At 40.3% G+C, this 24,357-nt stretch overlaps 1 protein-coding gene across 1 annotated transcript in view; it reads right to left on the bottom strand.

The window, feature by feature from the left end:
* Window positions 1–525: 525 nt before the first annotated feature.
* myo7aa (myosin VIIAa) overlaps window positions 526–24,357 on the bottom strand; it is a 62,271-nt gene continuing 38,439 nt past the window's right edge. The window contains exons 19-49 of the mRNA XM_041232846.1: window positions 23,057–23,151; window positions 22,539–22,623; window positions 22,013–22,231; window positions 21,350–21,457; window positions 20,248–20,457; window positions 19,719–19,922; window positions 18,782–18,958; window positions 18,519–18,608; window positions 18,248–18,375; window positions 17,110–17,236; window positions 16,838–16,957; window positions 16,129–16,302; window positions 15,718–15,945; window positions 14,977–15,147; window positions 14,154–14,271; window positions 13,394–13,520; window positions 12,518–12,687; window positions 10,939–11,129; window positions 10,699–10,823; window positions 10,022–10,179; window positions 9,599–9,752; window positions 8,756–8,911; window positions 7,613–7,718; window positions 6,770–6,883; window positions 6,080–6,167; window positions 5,386–5,492; window positions 4,704–4,889; window positions 4,052–4,168; window positions 3,872–3,955; window positions 3,439–3,558; window positions 526–2,610 (exon numbers count right to left, since the gene is read on the bottom strand). Coding sequence (XP_041088780.1) covers window positions 2,518–2,610; window positions 3,439–3,558; window positions 3,872–3,955; window positions 4,052–4,168; window positions 4,704–4,889; window positions 5,386–5,492; window positions 6,080–6,167; window positions 6,770–6,883; window positions 7,613–7,718; window positions 8,756–8,911; window positions 9,599–9,752; window positions 10,022–10,179; window positions 10,699–10,823; window positions 10,939–11,129; window positions 12,518–12,687; window positions 13,394–13,520; window positions 14,154–14,271; window positions 14,977–15,147; window positions 15,718–15,945; window positions 16,129–16,302; window positions 16,838–16,957; window positions 17,110–17,236; window positions 18,248–18,375; window positions 18,519–18,608; window positions 18,782–18,958; window positions 19,719–19,922; window positions 20,248–20,457; window positions 21,350–21,457; window positions 22,013–22,231; window positions 22,539–22,623; window positions 23,057–23,151 — 4,350 coding nt within the window. The 3' untranslated portion in view covers window positions 526–2,517. The remainder of the gene's footprint in view (window positions 2,611–3,438; window positions 3,559–3,871; window positions 3,956–4,051; window positions 4,169–4,703; window positions 4,890–5,385; window positions 5,493–6,079; window positions 6,168–6,769; window positions 6,884–7,612; window positions 7,719–8,755; window positions 8,912–9,598; window positions 9,753–10,021; window positions 10,180–10,698; window positions 10,824–10,938; window positions 11,130–12,517; window positions 12,688–13,393; window positions 13,521–14,153; window positions 14,272–14,976; window positions 15,148–15,717; window positions 15,946–16,128; window positions 16,303–16,837; window positions 16,958–17,109; window positions 17,237–18,247; window positions 18,376–18,518; window positions 18,609–18,781; window positions 18,959–19,718; window positions 19,923–20,247; window positions 20,458–21,349; window positions 21,458–22,012; window positions 22,232–22,538; window positions 22,624–23,056; window positions 23,152–24,357) is intronic.

The following is a 24,357-nucleotide window of genomic DNA, read 5'->3' as shown; positions in this document are numbered from 1 at the left end:
CACCCTCAATTTTGTATTATGAAAGGGTTCAAAGTGCTTGGGTTTTACTGTTCCCTGCGTGCATTCAGAGCGAGAGGTGACAGAGATGGTTTTAAAGTATGAAAGCGCAGCTGGGATATCGCAAACAAATTCTCATCATCCACTCTCTTCAGGGTCTAAGTAAACAAGTTCCTTTTTCTAACTCTGGTGTTTCAGCCTTACATACACACACATCTGGTTATGTTTTACCATTAAAAAAAAAAAATGTTATTAAATAAAATTGGTAAGAGTTTGGTTTAGTGATCCATTATAAGTGGTTATATGCCCTTAACATGGTGTGTTTAATATGTAAAATCACTCTTGTGTATTTTAAAATAGCAGTTTAAGACAATGTTTTGTTTATTTCAGTTATGAAAAAAAATATTGCGATATAAGGGATATAACAAATTACAATACAAAAAAATGATATAATTTTTTTTGTTCTAACTTGTTATAAAAAGTGGTCCAGTGGTTAAAGAAAGTGGCGTCTAACCAGGAGGTCCCCGGTTCCAATCCTAGCTCAGCCACTGCCTGACTGTGTGATCCTGAGCAAGTCACTTAGCCTGCTTGTGCTCCATCTTTTTGGGTGAGAAGTTGTAATTGCCTCTGCAGCTGATCCACAGTTCACACACCCTACTCTCGATAAGTCACCTCGGATAAAGGCTTCTGCTAAATAAACAAATAATATTGATAACGTGATATTATGATTACATGATTCATACATATAACTACCAAGAATGGATCCATAAACTGCCACAATTTTTATGTATTTGTTACATATACATGAAACTGTCAAAAATGCAGTTCTTACTTTTCAACTTCTTTCACTCTGTGTTTTGGAATTTAACATTTTAAAAACAGCAGCTTTCTTTACAAGATAATCCATAGTGTGTTCAGTAGATATTATATAAAACAAACGACATTCCTATGAGCAACTTTACAATGTGTATATTATATTAAATATTTGTAAAAATCTATTCAGATAAATAAAACCTACCGATACATGAAGCTTACCACTATAAACTGTCACAGCACTCTTGCATGTTCATCATTCTAGTCAACTCACTTCCTACTTCCAATGAGCATATATAAAAAAAAAAAAAAAAAAAAAAAAAAAAAGAAATCTAGGGGCCATTTTAATCCCAGTGGGTCAATGATCTTGTGCTGGCATGTCAGAGAATAAACATTCACAGATCCCCGTTTCTCTTTGGGTTGTGCTAAAATGGGATGTAAAGTATACACTTTCTAAAACCTGTTCAATCAACTCATGTTTTTGTTATTTTTCAAAAGGGTGTGTTCGTTCTGGCATGATGGTTATTTAACAGAAAATCCAGAACTTTATCTCAGTGAGCTGTTGTAGTTTGCAAGTCCAGCAGGTGGCGTTGGGGTGTATGTTATTTAACTAGTTTGAAGAAGTACAATGTCCAGTCTGATGCAAGGTTCTGCCTGTATTCTGACAAAGACATTTTCAATGGGAGCAAGGTGGGCCATTTCCCTCATTCTGTTCTGAGTGTAACCTGGCTTCTAAGGCGTTTTGTGACAGAGGTAAAACCAAGAGAACTCAGACACAGTGGAATGAGTGAGGGCAGTGTCTGGTTTCCCCCCCAAAAATGGATTCAATCCAATGTAAAATAAGGGGTATTTATAATTATTTATTGTGTGCTTTATTATCCTTTCCAGAATAGCTTGCTCTTTGTATTTTTTCTTTTAATTATTGGACTTATAAAGACCAGCCACTGAGATCCTCTGAACTGGAAGTGAAATGAATATTAAAGCACACCATAGCTAATATAATGCTAAAATATTATAACCTTGCAGATATCATGAAAAGTCCCAATTTTAATACTGATTCTTATCTATCTCCAATTCTCAGCTATTTCTACTGTTAAACAGACCTCAAACAGGCTCTTAAACAAGTTTTCCGCAGCTCTGTAAAAATACTCTGAGGTCGCTGCGTATTTTCAATTCCTCCTTTTCCTTTCACATCATTTTCTCATGCTGCAGCTTCTCCTGTAGCGTGTGAATAGCTTTAAATCCATAGTCCTTCAACCTTTTGCACGACTTCCTTTTGCAAAATAAAAAGGACAAATAAAGAACACAAAATATGAGTTGTTAGCTAGAAGGTCTTCAGTCTGAAAATGCTGAACAGTAAAAAACAAAGAAAGCCTGGCAGAGACTCAGGGCCTAGTGGAGCTGACCTCAACAAGCCAGGCCTGGGCATTCTATTGGTCATCGAGGCCTAGTTAGGCCCAATAGACCATACAGGGGAGAACACCATTCATCTGCCTGATTGTGGTTGTGCTGTCACAGGTAGTCGTCCTCGCTGGATGGAGAGGTGGGGCTGTGCTCATCAGGGTCTGTGTCAGTGGAGCTCTGCGAGGGGCTCCGGCTCATCCTCCACACCTGGGAGGAGAAGGTGTTGGCCCAGCTGCAGGGGTTGCCCAGTGGCCGGAGGAGCTGCATAAGCTCAAAAGCTTGGCGCCAATAATTACGCTCAGTTCACTTGCTGCTGCCCTTGGTGCTGCGCTGCTTGCTCATGGTCGTCAGCATCTGGCTGATGTACGAGGTCAACAGGTCGTCCATCTTGTAGCCCTGTGTAAAATTATAATATACACGTCTGGAAGGTTTGCTGGGATAATACATATAGAAACAGACAAAGCTGGAAACTATAAATGAATAGCCTTTAGGAGAGATCGTCATATTGGCTCCCCACTCTCCCCATTGCACCGAAAGCAAAGCTTGCCTTTGAGTACAATCATACATCACCTGACCACATGACTGCTGAACTTGCCTCGGGTCAGTGTGGACCTGTGATGACAAGCATGTTGTTGCTTTGCCTGGAGCCAATTGCTACCACCGCATAACCCTAATCCTCACTTTAAATCACAACTTTACCCCAAATCATTCATTAAACATTCAAGTCAATGTACTCAATGTATAGTCAGTCCCCCAGTGGACAACTGAAATATTATTCTCAGTATAAAACAAATGATATTGCAAGTATGGATGTTCCCAGAGCATTTAGTCACCAACAACCTGCTGATGAGGCTGGCCAACCATATTGTAGATTTATTATTGTGGGCAGGAGATAACTATTGGCCACTATTGTTTTGAATATGTAGACTATAGTAAGCCACAGTCATCGTTTTAAGCCAATGCAACAGACAGATATTGCTTTAGAGATGCCTGCTGTTGTGGCTTTACTAAGCAAAGACAATGATGATACCTTCACTACATCATGTGCCTGAAATCAATAACCAGGGATGGACTCACAGATCTTAGGCTTCTTGCTGCCACTGCATCACATTTCTTTGCCAACAAAGTCTCTCTTTGTATTTGCTATTACCCACCCTTGCTCTGTCAACATTTTGACTTCTGTGCCAGTCTTACAGTAAGAAACAAAGTGACGCCTCTCCTCACCAGTGACGTTTCACAGAGAAGCTTGCTCCCTCGCACCAGGTTTCCGATGGTGATGTGGAAGTATGTGTTGCCGCTGCTCCAGTTTGAGATCTTTGTGAACGGGTGGGTTGTTAGTATGTCCTGAAAGAACATTTTAGCAGACGACACGAGGGTCAGATTAGGTTTGTTTCTTGGGTGTACAAAACGAAATCAACTAGACAGACATTGCGGTCACTGGCATGTTCTGGTTGCTGTACTGGCATGAGGGAATGCCCTCTGAAAGCCTGTGTTAATCCTGGGTGGGTGCTTGTTGTATTGAGCTGCCTTTAATAAAGCCCCTCAGGGGACTAAAGTGGGACTAACGCCACCTAGTGTGTAATTACACCACCAACACGCTATAATATATGAACTTACCATGTCTGTATGCTAGTTGTTAAAAGGGTAAAAAACCCACCTTGGTCTTTGGGTCTATCAAGCTGACTCCATGCTTGTTTATCGCTATAAGCAGGATCTCTGGAAAATTTGGCTCAGTAGTTTGCTGTGAAGAAAACCAAAACAAAGCGATTGTTTGTGATCACAGGAGAATCAGTGCAATATTAAAGCAAGACGCAATATAACATGAAAACTTCAATACCTTAACCTCAAAGAAGGCAGATCCAAATGTAGGCCACTTGAAGATAATTTTTAAAAACGCCAGCTTTGCCTCCTCCCTTGATTTTCCAGCTTGCTTGTTGAAGTATGCCACAATGGACTGGGAAGTGAAGCATGGAATGACAACCAATAGCAATTCAATATTAAGTCCTGTTACACTAACTTTAAGCACATCTCATTATTAGTTCAAGCAAAAGTTCTATTAAAAAGAGATACTGGGTCAGCCAAGGCAGGGAAACAGCTGCTACTGTTGTGGTGGAGGAGAGGAGGAAGGGGGCACTTGACAACTCGCAGGTATGTTTGAGGGTCGTTGATACATTATAGAGGAGGATCATTAGCAGATACATAGTTGTCATGGTAACGTACTTGGTGATATTGAGTCTAAGGATAGCCTCTTTTGATTGTCATCTTTTTAATCATGTTATGATTACAGAGGATGAGGCAAGACACGGCACTCAAAGTAGTAGAAATCATTACTTCAATATACAGTATATATGTATAGCTAGATTTTTGCTGTCAGTTGAACTGGAGCTGCTGCGTACTAAAGCCAGTCGCATATTAAATCAGCCGTGTCTGAGATTTATTACAGCATGGTTTCTAGTGATGTGTGAAGCCTGGTGTTTCAGTCTTATTACCCGTTTCCAGTCGTCAGGAGAGAGCTGGCGAATCAAATCCTGGGGGACCAGCTCCTTCAGAATCTTGGTAATGCTGGGAAAGTGTGACTTGTCGTCCTCAAACTTCACACGGTAAATCAGAGCCCCGAGCTGGAACACCTCTTCCCTGGAGCACTTGTGGTAACCACGCAGGTACTTCGGCAGCTCCTGGGAGGAGAAAGGCAGTGAGACACAAAATCCGCTCATGGCATTTTAGATTAAAAGGCATCAAAAACAACTTAATTATATTAGAACTGTGGAATTACAAATGCTTCCTGATCTTACATCGTAACTACTGTGATATCACCTGGCCTTGTGAACAGCCTAGTGTAATGAAATGGTAACAACATGGTCCAGACCATTTCCATGGTTACCATGAAAGATCCAGGGACCTCGTTGTTACAGTGTAATTGGATGGTAATATAAAGTTCTACTATACATTTTTACACAGAGATACAATAAATCAAGGAAATTCTGAAGCTTTTCCCATCTCTTACTGTGGTGCCAGTGCTTTGCCATGCTTTGTTTGCGCTTTGCTAAGCCATCACAATGGTAAACAGCAATTTGATTGTTCACAGGTGTTGCAAGAATATGGTTTGAGGCCTGGAGGGACATTGGTTTCAAATAAACAAGCATACAGGCAACTATGAATGTTGTGGCACACCTGATAGTAGTGGAATATGGAGTCTGCCATGGAATCCTTTCCTGGGACAGTGCTCGTCCAGAGCTTCTTCATAAAGAACACCTGATATGTTAAAGAAGGCACTATACCTGCAAGGTAAGCACAATGCAAATTAAAAATAGGGGGGCTGATCTGCTGATGGGTAACTCTTCTTCAGACCTTACCATTACTGCATCTAAAGAAAACCTGCAAAACACTAATCAGTGAAGGACCGGGGAAATTCAACTAATTGAACTGTCTGGTAATGGACTTCAAACACACTACTCTGTAGTCGCTAACTTTAAATAATGCAGCAATCAGCCTTACAGACATAGACCTTTCACATGGCTTAATTTAAAAACAAGAGACAATATTTCCCACTTAATTAAACATCTTTAATTAACATGATGTTACTTTTCAGATAAGTATGTTATGAGTTTTTTTTCATTAACTTTGTGGTCTCGAAAGTTAGTGCATTTCATAAACATATTTCCTTCATCCTGTTTAAAAGTATGACCAGAAATAAATATCGTTGTATCCCTGTATATGTGGACCATCAAGGCTTATCCTGCCTAGAATGATGAGACCCAAATCTGCGCGCTGTATTGGAGAGGGTAGTGTACAGCATGCCCACGTTTGTAATGACCATCGTAGCCACCTTTTTAAATTCTTATTCTGAATAGAAAAGCAGCATTACCATCCTTTGCTGGTCTGGCTTTCTTGATCCAGTCTGTGAGATGCCTCACAAAGTCAAAGAAGAAGTCCCCCTCTGGAACACTGATCACCTGAAATACAAGGAATGGAAATATCACAAGCAATATGTAGCAACTTAACATAGCCTGTTCAATTAGAAATGATGCAGAACTGCATCCTCTTCATAGCAAGTTCCACATCTTTCCTCATAAAATCCTACACAGATAAAAAAAATATTTCCGTAAGGATTAATATTGTTTCAATCTTAAGGTATGATTCGGATAGACCTGTGTCAATACAAATGCAATTAGGTATGAACTACTGTAACATGTTTTGTTTTGAATTCATGCAGTCTCTCTCCTGGAAAACTCATTCAGCGAGCAGCAGCTTTTTGTAGCCCATGCACAAGTGCCTGTGTTGGATTTGAAACAGAAAATACTGAATAGCACTTTCAAACATTAGATGATTGTCACTTCTGATTATTATAGCTTTAGATAATGTGCAGTTTAATTAGCAGCTCTGTACTCTGTAGTATAATCTTGTGAAGGCACCGTCATGAAAGATGATCTGTCACACTAATAAAGTTATTGTCTTGATTATGCAGACACACTGTGTGGGTGCTTGATCGCTGCCTGGATGACCAACACTTGTTATGAATGCAGCAAACTAGTAAGTCCTCCTTTGGGGTTCCTACCTTGTCAGAAATCTTTACAAATAAGCTGAACCCCTCTGAAGATTTAAGCAGCAGCCTGTTAGATATGTTCTGACAGAAGTCTTTTGCTTTTGTGCTCGACTCCACTTCGAAAGCCTGAAACGAGGGGGAAGGGCGGAGAGGACACAGTCAGACCGCCTTTATTTAAAAATGCTCACTTGCTTTATTTTAATTTAGGCTTCAGATTAGGCTGCAGTGCCACACAGTGAATAAATAGGAACAAAATGCGATAACACAGTGTGCCAATTAGCAGTAGCAAATTCAATTTAAGCAATTATGCACACTAGAATCTAATTACAAATTTTAATTTATGAACTGCATCCTTGAACTTCATTCAATTTGACAGGCGTTCTTTTGTTCGCCGTCGTATTACCACACATGAAAAATGATGTTAATTAATTTCAAAGCCTATGCAAATGAGGCTAAAAGGAAATGGGTTTGTTGCCTTCGTTTCCATTAGTAATGGCAGTATTTAAAACATTTATAATTACATGACTGTTTGACCAAAACAGAGACTTTCAGTCTTGATTTCTCCTTGTTATAGTGTACCATCGTGGGTTTGGCTAGTTTTACTCTGAATTTCATTTCAAAGGGAATAGCTTTTGACCACCAGGTGGCGGCAATCTCTCTTTAAGTTCTTGCCTATTTTAACCCTTTCAGTCCACCCCGTCAAAAATCCTGTTGGACTCTTTGGTCCCAGTCTGAGGGAGTGGATGAATATATGTTAAAATGTGTCCTGTTCTCATGTACACTCGATAAAGGAGTATTCTTCAGGACTGAAAGGGTTAAAGGTCGGTGAAAAAAGATTAAATAAACTATACTCACCTCATCTGAGTCGTCTGGGAAATAGACCTTGTGGAAGATCTGTGTGGTTTTGTGCTGAATGGCTTCAACTTCTACCAAGTGAGGGGGGTACTTCCTGGAGCCGTTGCTAAGGTTTTAGACAAAGGAAAAAATAAACATCACAGTTTAGAATCTTTAACATACTGAAGCCTATATTGGAACTACAATCTGTATGGAGCCCGTAATTGGTGGATTCCACAAAGGTAAACCCTATAACCTGGGGCAGGTTAGGTTTTGTAACTCACATTTCTGGTTAATTATTTTAGTCCTCCATCTTTTAAATGAAAGAGAGTTCAAATGTACCTGAATGAATTGGGATGTAAACAGAATAGTCCTAGCTAGGTTTCAGAGAAACGACCGTATAGACCGTATAGAAGTGACTATATATATATGTAGCAGGGCAGGAGCCCTGCACATGAAGAGTGGGTTTTGTGGGTAAATATTGTAAATAAGTGTGTAAATTGTTGTAATTAATTTAAGGAAGTACCTGATGCTCCTGGGATAGCCTGCCTGCTGTGTGTGATTGCCAGCTGTAATAATCAGCAGGTAGGTGTGTTCCAGCACGGCATCGGGTATAAAGAGGTCCTGTTTGTTCACCTCGGGGCTGCTGCAAGGCCTGCCGTTTTCACGGCACCTTTTGAGTTATAGTTTGGGGTATTGTGTTTTATTTTGCACTTTTTGTACAGTTTGCTGTATTTGTCCTCTGTGCGTTACCATCGCTGGTAACGTCACATGACCGCCTTTATTTTACTTTCGTTTTATGTTTTTGTTAATGAATCCTGCGCGCCTGTGCCGGCGTTTCAACACCACCTCAGTCTCTCTGTATGCTTGAACAGCGGCTACCCACACGTGTGACCCAAGGAAGACCCTGTCACAATATATTTGTGTATGATTCCCATGGAATTTCCTATTATGATGACTACAGGATTCACCTTTACTAGAGACATTTTTTATATGGTAAAGATAATAAATACTGATTTATACCTTTTTGTATATTGAATTTCAGATAGGGATTGTACATAAGTGTACTGTTACAAATAGAAACAGACTTCAGTCATGTGCCATATTTTGCTGCCATCTAGTGTCCTAAACTAATAATGCAACTTGTTTATTGAGTTCTATTACCGGAGAGCTTTCTGTAGTCTCTGCATACAGTCCACAGCCAGTGGATGGTGTTTCTTGGACTGTAGAAACCTCTGGATGTGGGGCAGAAGCATGTTGCTAGGAGGGAAGAGGCCTGTACACAACCATAGCAACTCCCAGCCTTTCTCTTCACTGTACCTGAAGTGAAACAGCACAGAGCACAAAGGTACTAAACAATACAAATATTAACATGTGTTATACCATTCATTGTATGCAGTATGTGTTAGAAAAATGGTATTAAAGATCACATTGTTGAAGGCCTTTTTTATAGTGTACTTTTGGACATTCTCTGAAGGCAGTGTTTCCCAAACTGTGTGTTGGCAATAAATCTCATGTGTGTCGCAAAAGTGTTTTACTTTTACGTGATTGTTCAGACTATAGGGCGCATCCTGCACTCCACGCGAAGGACCTTTACTGGATTAGCCACTTGGGAGCTCTCAACTATTTATTTTGATTCTAGGCACAGGATACCCATACAAAGGTGGCTGATATAACTCTCCAGACCTGTAAAATGCTCTAAGAAATCCAATGGCTTATCCCAGTGGGGTAAAAATGGATGAAATCAACCCCTAGTTGAGAATGCCATACAATTCCTTTAATAGTATTGCAGCTTATTTTTTCATTATCATCAGATAAGCAAATGTTTCATTGTGAAGGTCAACACTAACTGCATAATGGCTTTATAAAATAAAGGTAAAATACTTTAGGCCGGTAGTAAAATACTACCGGCCTAAATGGCTGTCCATCAAAAAAAATCCCAATTTCCTTGGATGAGACAGAGAAGCAACCTGTAAATAACCCCATGTGTGAAGCGCAGGTACTTACTTGACGTGGTTTTCAGTGAGCTGCTTGATTATCTGGCAGAAGATCTCGTCTTTGAGAGGCTCCGATTTCAAGGCAACTTCGAATATCTGGTCTGTCAGCTCATTCACGGAGCGCGTGCGTTTGGACGGATAATCGCCCATATACTTCATCATGGGTGGGAATTAGCAGTCAAAGAAACACACAGGAGTACTACAGCTGAACACCATAACAATGACTCTGATTAATACAGTATGGCTGTGACCCGAGAAAGCATGGAATCAAGCACAGGACCGTGCTTCCTCTTTGCTTTGCTCTCTAATTTACAAAGAAATAAAATCGAAGGAAGCTTTTCTGCACAGTATAGCACATGTAGTGTTTACTTGTAGACTCCTTTTACCTTAGCTTTACCAAACATTCCTGTGCAGTTTGCCAGTGAAAGGATATCGGTGAACGCCAAGCAGGCCTCCTGGGACAGATCCTCGTGACTCAGCACTTTCTTGAGCAGCGGCTGTTTGATGGGCTCCCGGGTGCAGCACCACAGCTTGTCCTTCCCCCGGCTCTTTGTGATCATCACGCGGCTCAGCGTGTGTTTGGGAGGCGGCCTGGAAACAGACAAAAAGATTGGCTTTTCTCTCTTTATTATTTTGCTGTATTCAGTGTTCAGGACTTTATTGTCACTTTAACAAAGGCAAGTTTATTTATTCACTTCCTGTGCGACAGGTGCAAGGTCCTATGTGCAACAAAGTGAGCGTGAGGCCCAGTTGGGGCCCTAATGCCTGCTGCACAGAACACGATAAGGTGGTAGGATAAACAGGCTTCCAAGCCAAAAGTTTTGCATCAAATTGGTTAATTCTACAGGGTGATGTGAAATATTTGGCTATAACTGTAGTGCTAATATGAGGTATGCTTTTTGCAGCCTTCGTTATTACTGTTGAAAAATTTGCCTGCTAGACGGAGAAGTTACTTTTCACTCACACTTATCTCTTAACAAAAGTGTCAAGAATCAGAGTGACACATTATTCCAGAGAACAAATATGTGGGTTTGAATTAAGAATCACACCCTGTGCTAAGCTGCAAGGCCTGTCCTTTGCAGTTAATAGAGACACAACAAACACGCTCACCTGAAGTAATCGTAGGAGAACTCCTCTAGAGTGTATGGCTTCACTTTCTCGTCGCTCTCCACCAGTGTCAGCAGGGAGGTCCTGATAGCATCTTGCCTCTGGTCAGGGGTCATTGTCACCAAGGCCTGGGGACACAGTAATACACACCCAGTGATTTAAATGCCTGTTTTGACTTGAGGATATGGTTAGAAGACTACCCTTTGTAGGAGAATCAGCAGAAGCACGGCAGCTGGCACTCACCACAATCTCCAGTGGGGGTTTTGTGACTGTAGGGAGCACGTAGACGCAGTCTGCAGGGAAGTCCCCCTTCTGTTTGGTCCTGTCATTGATGCCATGAGCCCAGCCTGAATTCATCACCTGCTCCCCGCAATCCTGGTCCAGCATTATGAGGTCTCCCTTGGCAAAACTCAGGAACGAAGACTCTTCTCCAGCTAACAAAAAAGTATTATTAATATTAATGTTTTTGGTTAGACTTTCTTAATTACACTACAGTATAATATATGGATAAGTACTAGAACTGCATCTCAGCCCATACTAAATAAGTCATAATTAAGTGATGTGGTGATGACACATCAATATTTATGACCTTCCCAACTCTCTGTACGTCTTTTAAACTGCTTTTGTATTTATTTAAAAAAACAAACAAACATCCCAAGCACTTAAAATGGCAGCCGGTTTTGAAACCCCTACTCTAAAAGCCAGAGAATCATTCATCAGAGATCAAGAAAACAACAACAAAACAAAGAAAACTGCATTCTATATAGACCTCGAAAGTCACAGAATCCACATATTATAAACTAAAACAAATATGGCTGAAGTGAATTACTTTAGGCTATAATTGCATCTCAGGAGTCTGGTGAATTTATCGTAAACCACTCAAGCTTCACTCTTGTAATTTATGGTGTCACCAGAACCCTTTGATGCAATCATAACCTTATTTCACTGCTTCCCATTCTATATATAATCACACAGCAATTACATACATGTTTAGTTCTTAACCTCTTGAAATTAACCCTCCTATTAGGTTTCGGGTCTATTTGACCTGACTCTAGTTTCCAATTAGCTTAAATGCTATTTTTCTTTTCATTTTCTGTATAATATTTTATGACTTGTCCTAAGTTGGGGTCATGAACTTATACACAGAAACCAGAACCTTTGAGATGTTTATTTTTTTTTAGAAGAGGTCATGTATAGAAATAAGATGTTTCGGGTCACTGTGGCCCATGGCATTTATCTATGTAGATTTGTGTGCAGGAATAAAACAAACTTCTTTTAATTTATTATTATTATTATTATTATTATTATTATTATTATTATTATTATTATTATTATTATTATTTCTGGAAATGGTTGCACCTGTCTGGAGATATTTATAAACACAAAAACAAACAATATATATCTACAAGGCAGAGTCTAATATTCTCTGTCACTATTGCAACAGCATCTCACTGGTAAAGATATTCCAAAATGAGGAGCTCCCAGGTTGGCAGTCAAAAAGGTTTTATCACAGTTCCTGGACTAAAAGAGCATAAAAGAGTAAAACCTTTGCAAAAAGCATTTAATCAATGTAAGGCTGTTTAAATTAGTTGAATTGCATCGGGTCAATATGACCGAAAACATAACAGACGTACCTAAATTCTGAACATAACAGGAGGGTTAAACAGTATTTACAAATGTAGCTGTTTATTTACTATGTAACCACATAGTAATTGAAGACATGCTGTAAGGTGCTACACTATTATAAATAAACTGACCCTGTCTTCTCATTTGAACTGCCTAATCTACTTCCTAATGAACACAACGTAGTGCAGACACTCACCAGGGTTAGGATTGTCTTGCAGAGCGACCACAAACTTGGACCTGCTCCTCAGCCCCTCTAGGAAGGTGACGATGAGGTCCCGGATGTCATCTGAGTTGTTGGAGGTGAAGGTGTATTCATCCCCTTTAATGGTGGCCAGCATGAAACTCTGCCCTTGCAACTTGCCTCCTCTGTGATCAAAAGGTTTTCATTAACAAATGAACTCGTGTTTACCTCTTACTGAGCAACCATGAGCAACAACTGAAAACCTCCGGCATTCCCACAATGCATTTACAACTTGTTATTTAAGAAACAAAGAGCTGTATTTTTAACAAGTATCTTTTACAGAACTAGAAACAGAACAACTAAGCAGTGTAAATCTAGGTTTCCTAAGCAAATTGTTAGAGGTGTAGCAGGCAGTGTTGAGAGATACATTGCCGTTGAGTCTGTCTGCTGTCAGTGAGATGAGGTTAAAAGCTCTGAAAACATGAATGCAGATAAGCTTGGCTCTGCATTGTTGTTAAGACACCTGCTTGTGGTGTGTGGGGTCACAAGTTCATGCCCAGTGTTTGTTGTGTTACAGAGGCAAGACTGGAGTTAACACAAAACTATGCCTACATTTTGTATTCTGCCCTTGGAGGAGTTAACAGTATAGTTAATGCACAAAAGTAAATGCATGCTTTGTATAGCACGCAAAGGGTTACATATCACTGCAGTCAATTATCCAGCTGTTAATACCTAATGTGGAGAGTAAGCTGTTATTATGAACTAAAAAAGCTTATTTGCTTTGTTGTTGCTAAGCTTGCGTCTAAGTGTATCTGCAGGAGGGATAGAAACAGCAGAACTCGGAATCTGATTGGCAAGTTAAGCAGCCACATTATAATAATGATTGTAAACCTGCTACTGGAGACAGCAGTGATTTCTGGGAAGGAAAGCTCCAGAAGGACTTGTTCTTGCTCATCGACGAAATACACCCCAGTCCAGTTCACAGCTACAATGACATCGTTCTTAGGCAGACTGGGTCCTAAAGACAGAATGGGGCAGAAGCAACAAAGTTAGAGGGGTGATTACCTTAGCTTTTTCACACCTAACATTTAAACTGTTATTGTAATTCACTGGGAGCCTTAAAACAACAATGTCCATTTATACAATACAAAGTTATTTTGGATTGCATAAATAAATATTAATGAGGAAGATCACGTCAGTCTTTATAGTAACTGTTAGTTAATCTGTGTTCTCTGTTATGGCTGTCAGTGACATTTGAATGTATGTAAATGTCTACAGGTACTGTAATGTCTGATTAAGTGTTCTCTATAGTGGTTATTAAATGATTGCGTCAAATGTAAAGCCAAGTACTTAAACTTAGGTTCTGTCTTCCACACTGAACTATTTTGCAGTTCAAAAGCCCTTGTGTCCCAAAATTAATACAGATATACAGTATGACAAGAAGTTGGCAGCGTTTACATTAATACATAAATGATCACATAACTGCATATTATTTGATCTGTTTGGTTGTTTTATTCACTGTTGTGTGTGATTGGTAAATCTGTTGTGCTGTATGGGTGTCTGTGCCCTCTGGACCCCTTTGTAAACTACATGGTGCATCTGATCAGGGCGATCCAGGTGACAGGCATGTTAAATAAAGAAAAATAAGTACCTGAAAACTTAAAGGCTTCATAAAACCGAGAAAAAAGCAAAGGCCACTTGAATCGAGCAAAATCCACCACTTCCTCTTTCACTTTCTGGGGGTCCATCCTCTTCTGAGTGTAAATTCCCTGCAGCGATAAAAAAAAAAATATATATATATATATATATATATATATATATATATATATATATATATATATATATATATATATACACACACACTGTAATCTCAGGCTCTTCTATGCAAAAGGACACCATGATGAAAATGTATGTGTTTTAAAATGAACATCAAAATAAAACTACAAACAAACTGTCATCTACAGCAGCAAAGAGACAATAAGTTACTTCCAGAAATGTTTTTCTTGGTTTCAAAAAGTTGAGATGAGTTAAAATGGCTCTGAACACTGTGCCCTTTTCACTTCACAGTGCTGGACGAAGTGAGCTTGCAAGCTAGATGGTCATCCTCCCTAACAAGAAGCAGCAAAACCCTTCACTGAATTCTTTATCTAACAGAGACCAGATTCTCGTTGACTATGGTGAACACTGGAATAGCTAATAAGGCAATAGAGAGCTATTTTTTGAAGGGGGAAGTTAGCTCTTACTTCCCAGCTCTTTGAATGGGATATTTAGTGCCCACATACGGGATCTCGGTTTAACATCTCATCCACAAACACAGGCCAGACCAGAACAGGCGAAAAAATAAAACAGCATCACAGGGACTATCCACTGTGATGAAAGCCACATTCCTCTCATGTTTTCTACCATATGTTTTGAGGAACTCATAGTTTTCCTTGTGCTGTCAAAACATCTCTTGCGGTTATGCTTTTGCTCACCTTTTTGTGAGCTGCCATGATGAACTGAGCCCACTTCTCCACAGTTTTGGATGAGCTGATCTCTCTGTCCGGGATGTAAGAGGGGATTAAACTCAGCAAGCGCTCCAGAAGCACCTCAGAGCCGTAGTCTACGTAGTACTGCTGAGAGGCCAGCTCAGCAAGGTCTTCTTCCTGAGCAACAGGGACAAAGTACAGAGAATCCAGCCCTGGCCCTTCACTAAAACATATATGACAGGCATGTTTAACATATGCAAAATGAAACGAGAACACCTGATGCCTAGCTGCCATTATGTTAACCAGCATGCTTTCATATCTGTAAACCTTTCTAAAACATTGAAGAGGTAAAAGTAATAATAGGATACCTGGAATATTGAATGTGTTTTGTCCCATAGTAAAAGTACAGTGAAAGCTAGGTAAAGCATATTAAAACCGTTGCAAACCACGGTAAACTACTGTATGATAAATGCATAGTATAATAGTAGGTAAAGCATGGGAAGACTGTAAAATTACTGTGCAAAAAGAAGGTGGTAAACTTAGAAGGGGAAGTACCTTTCATAGTGCATTACATTGTAGTAGAATTTGGCAGCCTTAAGTTATACAGATATTACTAAAATCCCATACCAGTTCAATTTCTACAATAAAGGAATTTACTATAAAAGGGTAAAGCCTATTGCACGTCTAAACCAAACTGCCTTCCCCTCACAGTTTCTGTCGACACCCCCTGGGGAGGTGAGAACTCACCTTATCACAGCGGTACTCCCCGAACTTGACCCCCCTGACGATCTGCTGGTAGATGAGGTTGTTGGCCACGTTATCCTCGCTGGGGTTGTGCCAGGGCGTGAAGATCTCCTTGCGGAAGAAGAGCCTCCAGGGGGCGTTGCGCTCCTGCGCGCCCTGCTCTTTGGCGTACTGCTCGCACTGAGACACAGCGTCCATCACATGGTCATTCCCGCTTCCCAGGGAGGACACCTGGAGGGTGGGGAGAGGCAGGCACCACGTGGGGTCATGCATATTCAGAGAACTAAAGCAGGCATATGGTCAAAATTTCCAAACTCTATAATACTTTCCCACATAAACAAAACTGTCAACACAGTGCCGAAAGCATAGAACCAATTCTACAGTACTGATGGATTTTATGTACTGGACGGCTACCTTGTCAAATAAGGCAATGTAGAGGGAGAAGCCGAATCTGTCTTTGAGGCTGATCTTGTCGGCCAGGGAGTTGCAGAGCTCCTTTGCTGTCGTCGCCGAGTCTGCCAGCAAAGTCTTAGTCGTGCCGTCCATGAACGTCACCGGCAGCATGATGGGCTTCTTCGACTTCGTGGCCTGCGAGGACAGAAATCTTTTTATTAAGGTATTTACTTTACTTTATACAATCTTAGTTTGAATTCCGACATCTTGTTTTATTTTTTTTATTTTTTTTTAAATAATAATGCTGCTTTGCCAGTTCCACTTCCTTTCTGTCTATGCAGATATCTCACATTAACTTTTTTTTTACTAATCTTTTGCAAGACAAAGTCAAATCAGAATAATTAAATTATTCTACACAGTCACATAAACCTAAACCCTACACGCAGTCCGGTTGTATAGCCGTGTAGCATTTTCAGGCTTTTAACAGCTGCACTAGTTGTATAAGCCACAAAGAAAAAGAAAGAAAGCTGTCATTATATATTCAAAACCAGAAACCGGGCTCCTGGATCCTGAAAGTTACATGAAGATCAGACACTTCTTACCAGTTAAATATGGCTTTCCTGGCTTTCCTGGTTTTATTTTTATTGTCTCACTGATTAAATGTGTACGCCTTTTTTAAAATACAATAAGCCTTCCTTATCTGTTCATAAATAAGAAATTAAATAAATACCTGCAGTTCCAGCCAGCTAGGGGGCTGTGTCCGTGTGCCATTAACAAACGTCCTCCTCAGCCTCTCCTCACAATATGGGGCATAGCCAGGGGGGCCACCCACGATGAAGTTTCTTAAATACTGCAACAGAACAAACAGCATTGCTGGCATGGGGGCTGTATTACAACTCAACACTGCAGGCTAAGCGGCCCTATCATGAACAGATATACATTGTGAAGCGAACCTGTATTAGACTGAACTGTGGCTTCCTGAAAGAGCCCCTTGCTTTTTACCTTAACAAACTTCTCTGAGGGAGCGAAGCAGCCAACACAAAGAGATATGAGGATCCAGCCTCGAGCATGGCTGCTTTTCGATGGATTCTGAGTCAGCTGCTTTGAGATCTGGCAGTAGATCTCATCCCTGTTAAGAGAAATGAATCAATGCAGTAAAACCTGTATTATTAACAGTCACCTGAAATAAGTTGTCACTTACACTTACCAATCAATAAACCCCAGAGCAATTATTTGTTGACAGCTTAAGTCAGCAATCATCTATCTGTCTTAAACAGCCACTATACTGTATATGGAAAGGAAAACATATCTGAGGTAAACTATACAAAATCAAGTATAAGTACACCCAAATGTTCAGCTAATGCCATATATACATGTTATCCAAGACTCAACAAACAAGAGAATCAGTCTCAGCCACTCTGAAGAACATTCTTTGCTGAAGATTTCCAACTTCATCTCCTCTAAATAACTGAAGGTGGTAATCGCCGAAAGGTTTTAAGCTAATGCCTATTCTAAATTGAACTTGCATTTTGCATTTTATTTGCCTTTAAAAAGTAAGTGGCGAGGTTCCGAAAAATACACGTCCCCACGCTTTGCTACAACTGTTTAAATAACATACCTGTCATTTTTCTTTTCATTGTTAACATCCTGACAGCTTTTTACATTTAAAACTTTAAAGTCTGTTTCAAAGCTCTTTTCCAAATGGCTGCTCCAGTGCACTGGGTTTTGAGATCTGTCCTCAATATGACTGCAGGAAGAGTAATTCTGAAAATAAAACACAAGTGCTCTGGCTTTTCTGTTCCGCACCACATCATGGATCGTTATTGCTGTGTTACCTGTTTGACAGTGTGGGCGATAATCTTTACACTGTCAGTGCACTAGGGCGGCCATTTTGAAAAACGTTTTGAAACATAAAGTCATAAAGTTGTCAGGATGTTAGCAATGAAAAGAAAAATTACAGGCACGTTAAACAACATGTGGGGACGTGCAGCGCTATATTTTTCGTAACCCTGCTACTTACTCTTCAAGGTCATTTAGATAGAACTGACTAACACAACCCAACTTTGTTTTGGCTTTCAGATATGAGTAAAATAGATTAGTATGGTGCTCCCTGAGTAAACTGGATTACTGTGGGACAAACCTCAAGGCAGGCCTGAGGATGCCATTGCCGATGATGAAATGAAGCTTCTCTAGGTTGGAGGTAGGCCTGTCCTCAAGCATGCTGTTGCCTTGCAGGGTCTGCTCGCCATCGTTCAGTCTCTTTGAAACCTAGGTACAAACAAGACACTTGATAACTTGAGATAACACCACAAAACATGCACTGATGGCTTCAATTCACATGCTAGTGCCTTTGAATTATCGAGGCTGATGGCACCCGCCTATATCATCCAAATGGCAGTTGATATATTCACCTCTTCGGTTAACTTTGATTTCTTCTTGAGAGTGAGGGATACAAGTTTGTGCCGCACGCTGTTCTTCTTGTGGCTATCAATGTGAGCGTTCTGGAATCATATTGAGGAGAATCAATACTTATGTCATTAATCGACAGTCCTTGTGAAGTTAACATCAAGCAAAAAAAATTCAGACAGAATAACAACCTTGCTGTCCTGTACACAGTACTACACTTTTAAATGTTGAGATTACAGTTCACCCGTCCTCAGCCAATGCTGCTTACCTCTCCCTCCACCTGCAGGGCTTGGAGTTCCCGCTTGTAGGTCCTCTTTCCCAGGGTCTCGTAGATCTTGGTCATGACTGGGATCTTCTCACTGCCATCGCTCATGGCTGTGTGGTACTTGGGTTCAGGGAGATCACCCATGAAGCGCAAAATCGTGATCCACACAGCCAGGGCTGCCTACGGATAAGGAGAGCGGGCTTGATTAGCAAGAGTTGCCTACCAAACAGTGTTAAATAACTTCACCACCTAGGATTATGACATCACCAGGCCTCACCAGCAGCCTGGTTTTTCTGTGTTTGCCTGAAATGTTTCAAATGTACTGGATCTAAATAGTATGAGAGATCTGAGACCAAAATAAAGGGTTTGAAGAAATATTCTTTCAAATCATATAGGTTAGGAAATGTGGAAACAGGACAGCAGTGTGAAAAAAAACAGGACAGTGATGAACCTGGTTCCTAATTGAACATGTTAGCCATTGTCTAAAAGGGTCCACAGTTAAAAGTGCTTTTTATCCCATTACACAGTATGATAAACTCTTTCTGGCAGGTGACTGAGTAATAAAAACACTTTTAGCACAGTAGACAGACCAAAGTAAATAACTGATAGATATGGTAAAAACTAAACTAAACTATGCTAAAGTATGAGAAATACATAGTACCCTTATAAATGTTTCCCACAGTAATTTTGCAAGGTTTCCCATGCTTTTTCCATGATTATACTTTGCATTTACTATAGTTTACCATGGTTTTGAATATGTGTTACCATACCTCTCTGGGCTTTACAATGCTTACCTGTGCTGTCCCTTGCATGCACTGTGCTTTATTACACTTCGCTATGCTTTACAATAAATGTGTAAGGGAATTAAAACAGGACATTTTTGTAAAAAAATTGCCAAGATGAAGTTTGTTTAAAGTTGTCTATGAACATGACGACTCACCAGTTGATCTCCTTCGTCCTCGTGGTAGAGCAGGGGCTGCTTCAGCGGGCGTCGGATGTATGTGTGCGTCGTGGTGCCCTGGAAATAGGTGGCCGCGAACTTGGCAAACTTATACTCGGAGAGGTCCTCCTCTTCCTCTTCAGGCAGCGGCAAGGAATCATCAAGGTCTTCCTCCTCCATCTCCTTCTGAGCATGCTCCAGATCCTGGCACACAGGGTAAATGGCAGTTGGAAGCTGTTACCTGGAGCTTTACTGGCTACAACTTAATCCTTTAGCTTCATAAGATACCACGCCAAAATATCAAAGCATACCACTTCTAAAGCCATCATCAAGCTAGAGAAACCCCACAATGTGGAGGTCAATGCATGACAACTTTAACATCTGTCTGTTCCTATGTAAAGTAGCACTTTTTCCAGGTGACTAAACAGCATCAGTTTTTCCATTCAGGACACACTGGCAGTTTCAACTAATGGCTACCGGGCTTTATTGAAATATTAAAACATTTGGACCGATGGCTCGACATGCTTACCTCAAACCCAGACGGTGCTTGTCCTTCCTGGCCGGGGAAGGAGTTAGTGGTACCGAGAAAGCCAAACATTTTGTCCACCATGTCAGAGTCGTTTACGGGTTCCTGCCGCGCCTTTTCCATCTGCTCCAGGAGATTCTTCTTCCGCCGGGCCTCCTCGCGCTCCTTCTTCTCCCTCTCTGCATCCTCACGGGCCAGCTGGGCCAGGCGCTCCTGCATCACGGGGACAGAAACAGGGCACTTAGCAATACAGTACTTAAATAAATAAACCAATAAACCCACTGCTACTATCACAAGGTGGCTCCCGTCTGTACTAGAAGATAGAAGGGACAATTTAATTATCTAAACCAGTGGGGCGCAAACTTTTTATATGCCCCCCCTTTTCTTAGCTTACATTTTGTTGCCCCCCCCACAACACACATTTTACATATTTTTTTTCCAGATTTAATGTAAATCGCATATTTGTTCCTAGATTTAACCACAAAGAGTCCAGATTTTGCTAAATACATAAATATTAACAAACACATTCATAAAAGTTTTGAAATTTGTACTTTGAGATATCATTTATAAATGTTGAAAACGCGTATCACAAACTCAAAGTTTAAAATCAGTCTATAAATATATTTTTTACACTTGGCAAGTTAACATTTAGCTAACATTTCTAAAAAATAAATCAGTGAAAAAATACATGTAACTTTTCAAATCGATTCAAATGTGATAAACATTACTGTTCAGCAATTTATTTTAAATGTTCTATCCTTTAAAAATATAGATTTTACATTTTTACAGAACTGCCCCTATAATTATCATCGTGCCCCCCTTACTGGCTCTCCCCTCACTTTGCACACCACTGCTCTGCTCTATGGTGTGTGTGTGTGTGTGTGTGTGTGTGTGTGTGTATATATATATATATATATATATATATATATATATATATATATATATATATATATATATATATATATATATATATTTCTTTAACTATATTTATTCTGCTGGTGTTTTCCCACAGGGGTAATTTATTGACACTCTGGCAGCCTCAGTGTATCAGTGGAACAGCAGTAAACCCCTCCTCACCTGCTCCCCCTGGCGTTCAGCCTCTTACCTGGTGTTTCTTATCTGCCTCCACTTTTGCCTTCTTGGCGCTCATCTGGTTCCTCAGCTTCTCCTCCTCGGCCAGACGCATCTTCTCAGCCTCCAGGCGGCGCCGGTACTGACAAAAAAGGGAGATGGATACAATCACCGAGCCGAAGCTATTTATCCACGAGTTAACTATCTAACTTTATCCACGAGTTAACTACATAGCAAAATAATCTCCCCCTTGAGCCCCTTCAGTAATCATGGATTACTGAATGAAGATGGACAAATAATGTCCACGGACATCCTTATTACTGAAATAAAGAATATGGAAAAGCAAGTGGGTTTAAACCTAAATTAAACTGCTGAAATTAGTTGGATTTGAAAGAAAGCTATGAGATCCAGTAATACTAACACAACAGCATCGGGAATGAAACATATATTTATTACTAGCCTATTTTTAACAACAAAAAGTATGAAAATAAAAACCCTAGTGACTCACTTGTCCTGCACCAGCTATCTAGTTGAAATACCAGCAATCAGACTCATGGCAAATCAACTCTGAACTGCGATACTGTTTTCCACAGTTACCTAAATCTTGACAGCCCAGACTATTTTAGTAAAACATTTGAACAGGGCAGCTGTGGGATGAGTGGATTACTTCTGCCAGCCTTGACTTTTCGGTGCTCACCTCCCCCTTGAGCCGCTTGTAGAGCCTGCGGGAGATCATGCCCCTGGCGTAGGCCTGGATGGTGATGACTGCCCACAGCCGGTGTCGGAAAGCCCGCCGGACCAGGCAGCCCCGGCACTGCGCCTGGAACTCAATGATCCGCTTCCTCGCCACGTGGTACGTCTTGTAGAGCTTGCGGGACCGGTAGAGTGCCTGCAGGCGCGCAAAGCCGATCCGCATCTGAGGAGAAACACAAAGAAGAATGAGGCCGATTATACCAGATTTATACCAGACTATGAAACCAAACACCATTGTATTAGAATGAATGCAGGGCAGAATTGATTTCAGGTACTTGTTTCTTTATTACTTTTCCTAGGAGTAAGTTCTGTTACGCATGTGTGGATCATCTGTGTTATACTGAATTAATAGACGGTAGACACCTTTTGTAAAATGGTAATACAGAGTGGAACAACTAGGAATATATGGGGTTAAATAGGCTTTGGAAAGTGTGATCTGGTCAAAATGAATTCAGGAGATGATTACATACTGCGCTGTAGTTCTTTCGACAGTTATAGCCCCTCCACTGTTTCTGTATCAGCATCGCAGACTTTCTGATCTTGAGGAAATTGGACCTGCAAAAAAGCAGTAAATAGAATCACACATGGGGCTTCAAAATGAAATTGCAAATGACATGGGATAGGTATCAAAGCAATTAGACAGGGTTGTGCAAAGCTATGCTGTGCTGGGCTTCTTCCAAAAGCACCCTGGTAAAATAATTCTGGAACTGCATTAGTTTGACCATATTTAAGAAAATATATGCTTGTAAGGAACTGCTAGAAAGTTACAACAGCATCATAAAAGGGTAAGTAGCTTCAAATGTCATTTCTTTTTTCCCTGTACCTTTTTAATTATCCAACTCAGCCCAGTGAGCACCCAGATTTTCAAACTTGGCTACAGAATTTGTCCACTGAGGGATAGATTTTCACAACAAAAAAACTACCCAGGGGTCACCAATGCGACAGATTTGGTATAACATGGAGAAGGGCCTCTTTAACTTGGTCTGACCTGTCTTTAAAGCCGCGCACGACCTTCTGGATGAGGATGACCTTGTCGGTGATGGCCTTGTCCCTCTCGATCTCCAGCAGCATGTCATGGTGGTCCTGCAGAAAGACAGTCAGCGGCGTCAGCAGGAGGACAGCCCAGACACACGGCAACATTGGGAAGCAAAGCAGGCAGGATGCTCTCCACAGACCTGTCAGCTAAGCGAGCCTGTCAACAAGCCTCCAGATAAGAATTTTTACAGGTGGCTTTATGTGTAGTGACCCCCTAAACCTGCAACCAATCAGTTTACAGTCTAATTTGGAAAAAGTAAGCGTTTCCTTTCTAAATAGCATTTGCCAAACATACATTTAAACAACTACCAGACATACATGTATAGAACCTGCAGTGTTGTGACACATCATATAAAACTCAATCACAAAATATGACTAAAATGACAAACAATTCTTCATCTTTTCATTGTCTACTACTCCCCTATTAGACTCTCTGTTTCACTCGGATACACATCAAAGTTTAACCATTACAAATAAAAACAAATATCAAATAAATGCAATATAAAATAAATCCTTAGCTAGTACAGTATTACCAATTAATAAGAACAATATTGAGAGTTTATGCCATTGAATGATTTATACATCTTTCTTTATACTTTTAAAAATTGAGCTGTCCTACTTCCAACACAGACAAAAATGAAGGTAACATCCTTTAAAACAGAAACGCCCACCCCTTTTGTCAGTTACCTTATGGCATTTATGACCGCCAAATATCTGGAAATTTTTTTTGGTTTGCAACTATTTTCTGTACCACTGCATCACATGTTAAGGAAACTTCCTGTGGGAAGTCTTGGCTTTGCCCTATTTTAAACTTAAGCTAAGAGTTTCCTGTGCTAACAGCTGTGGCATTCTGATAAAAGGACCTGAGACTGGAAAAATAACTGAGATTTTGTAATGAGCAACATACTTTCCAAGAACTGTCAACCTGGGATGCAACTGGGATGTGTTAGCAAACATTCATGTTTTAATATTACTAACACATGTTTATCAGAAACCTTCAGGTTTCTAAATAGTAAATATAAACTTCCCACTTTCTGATGTTTGAGATGAAGGTGTATGAAGCTATAAAATCTCCCAAACACGTAGGAGGTGTGAAAATCCATTCTGCCTGGGATAAAGGCTAATATATTATTGATTGTTTCATTGAAAAAGTGTTTAAACTGTCATTTAATTGGTGCACAACAGATACATCAATTGATATAGGACAGCCTGCCTTGTAAAGCGCTTTGTGATGGTGGTCCACTATGAAAGGCA

This window comes from Polyodon spathula, chromosome 30, assembly GCF_017654505.1.
Source record: "Polyodon spathula isolate WHYD16114869_AA chromosome 30, ASM1765450v1, whole genome shotgun sequence".
NCBI lineage: Eukaryota > Metazoa > Chordata > Actinopteri > Acipenseriformes > Polyodontidae > Polyodon > Polyodon spathula.
The sequence above is the reverse complement of the archived record's forward strand: the minus strand, read 5'-3'. Positions and strand labels throughout refer to the sequence as shown.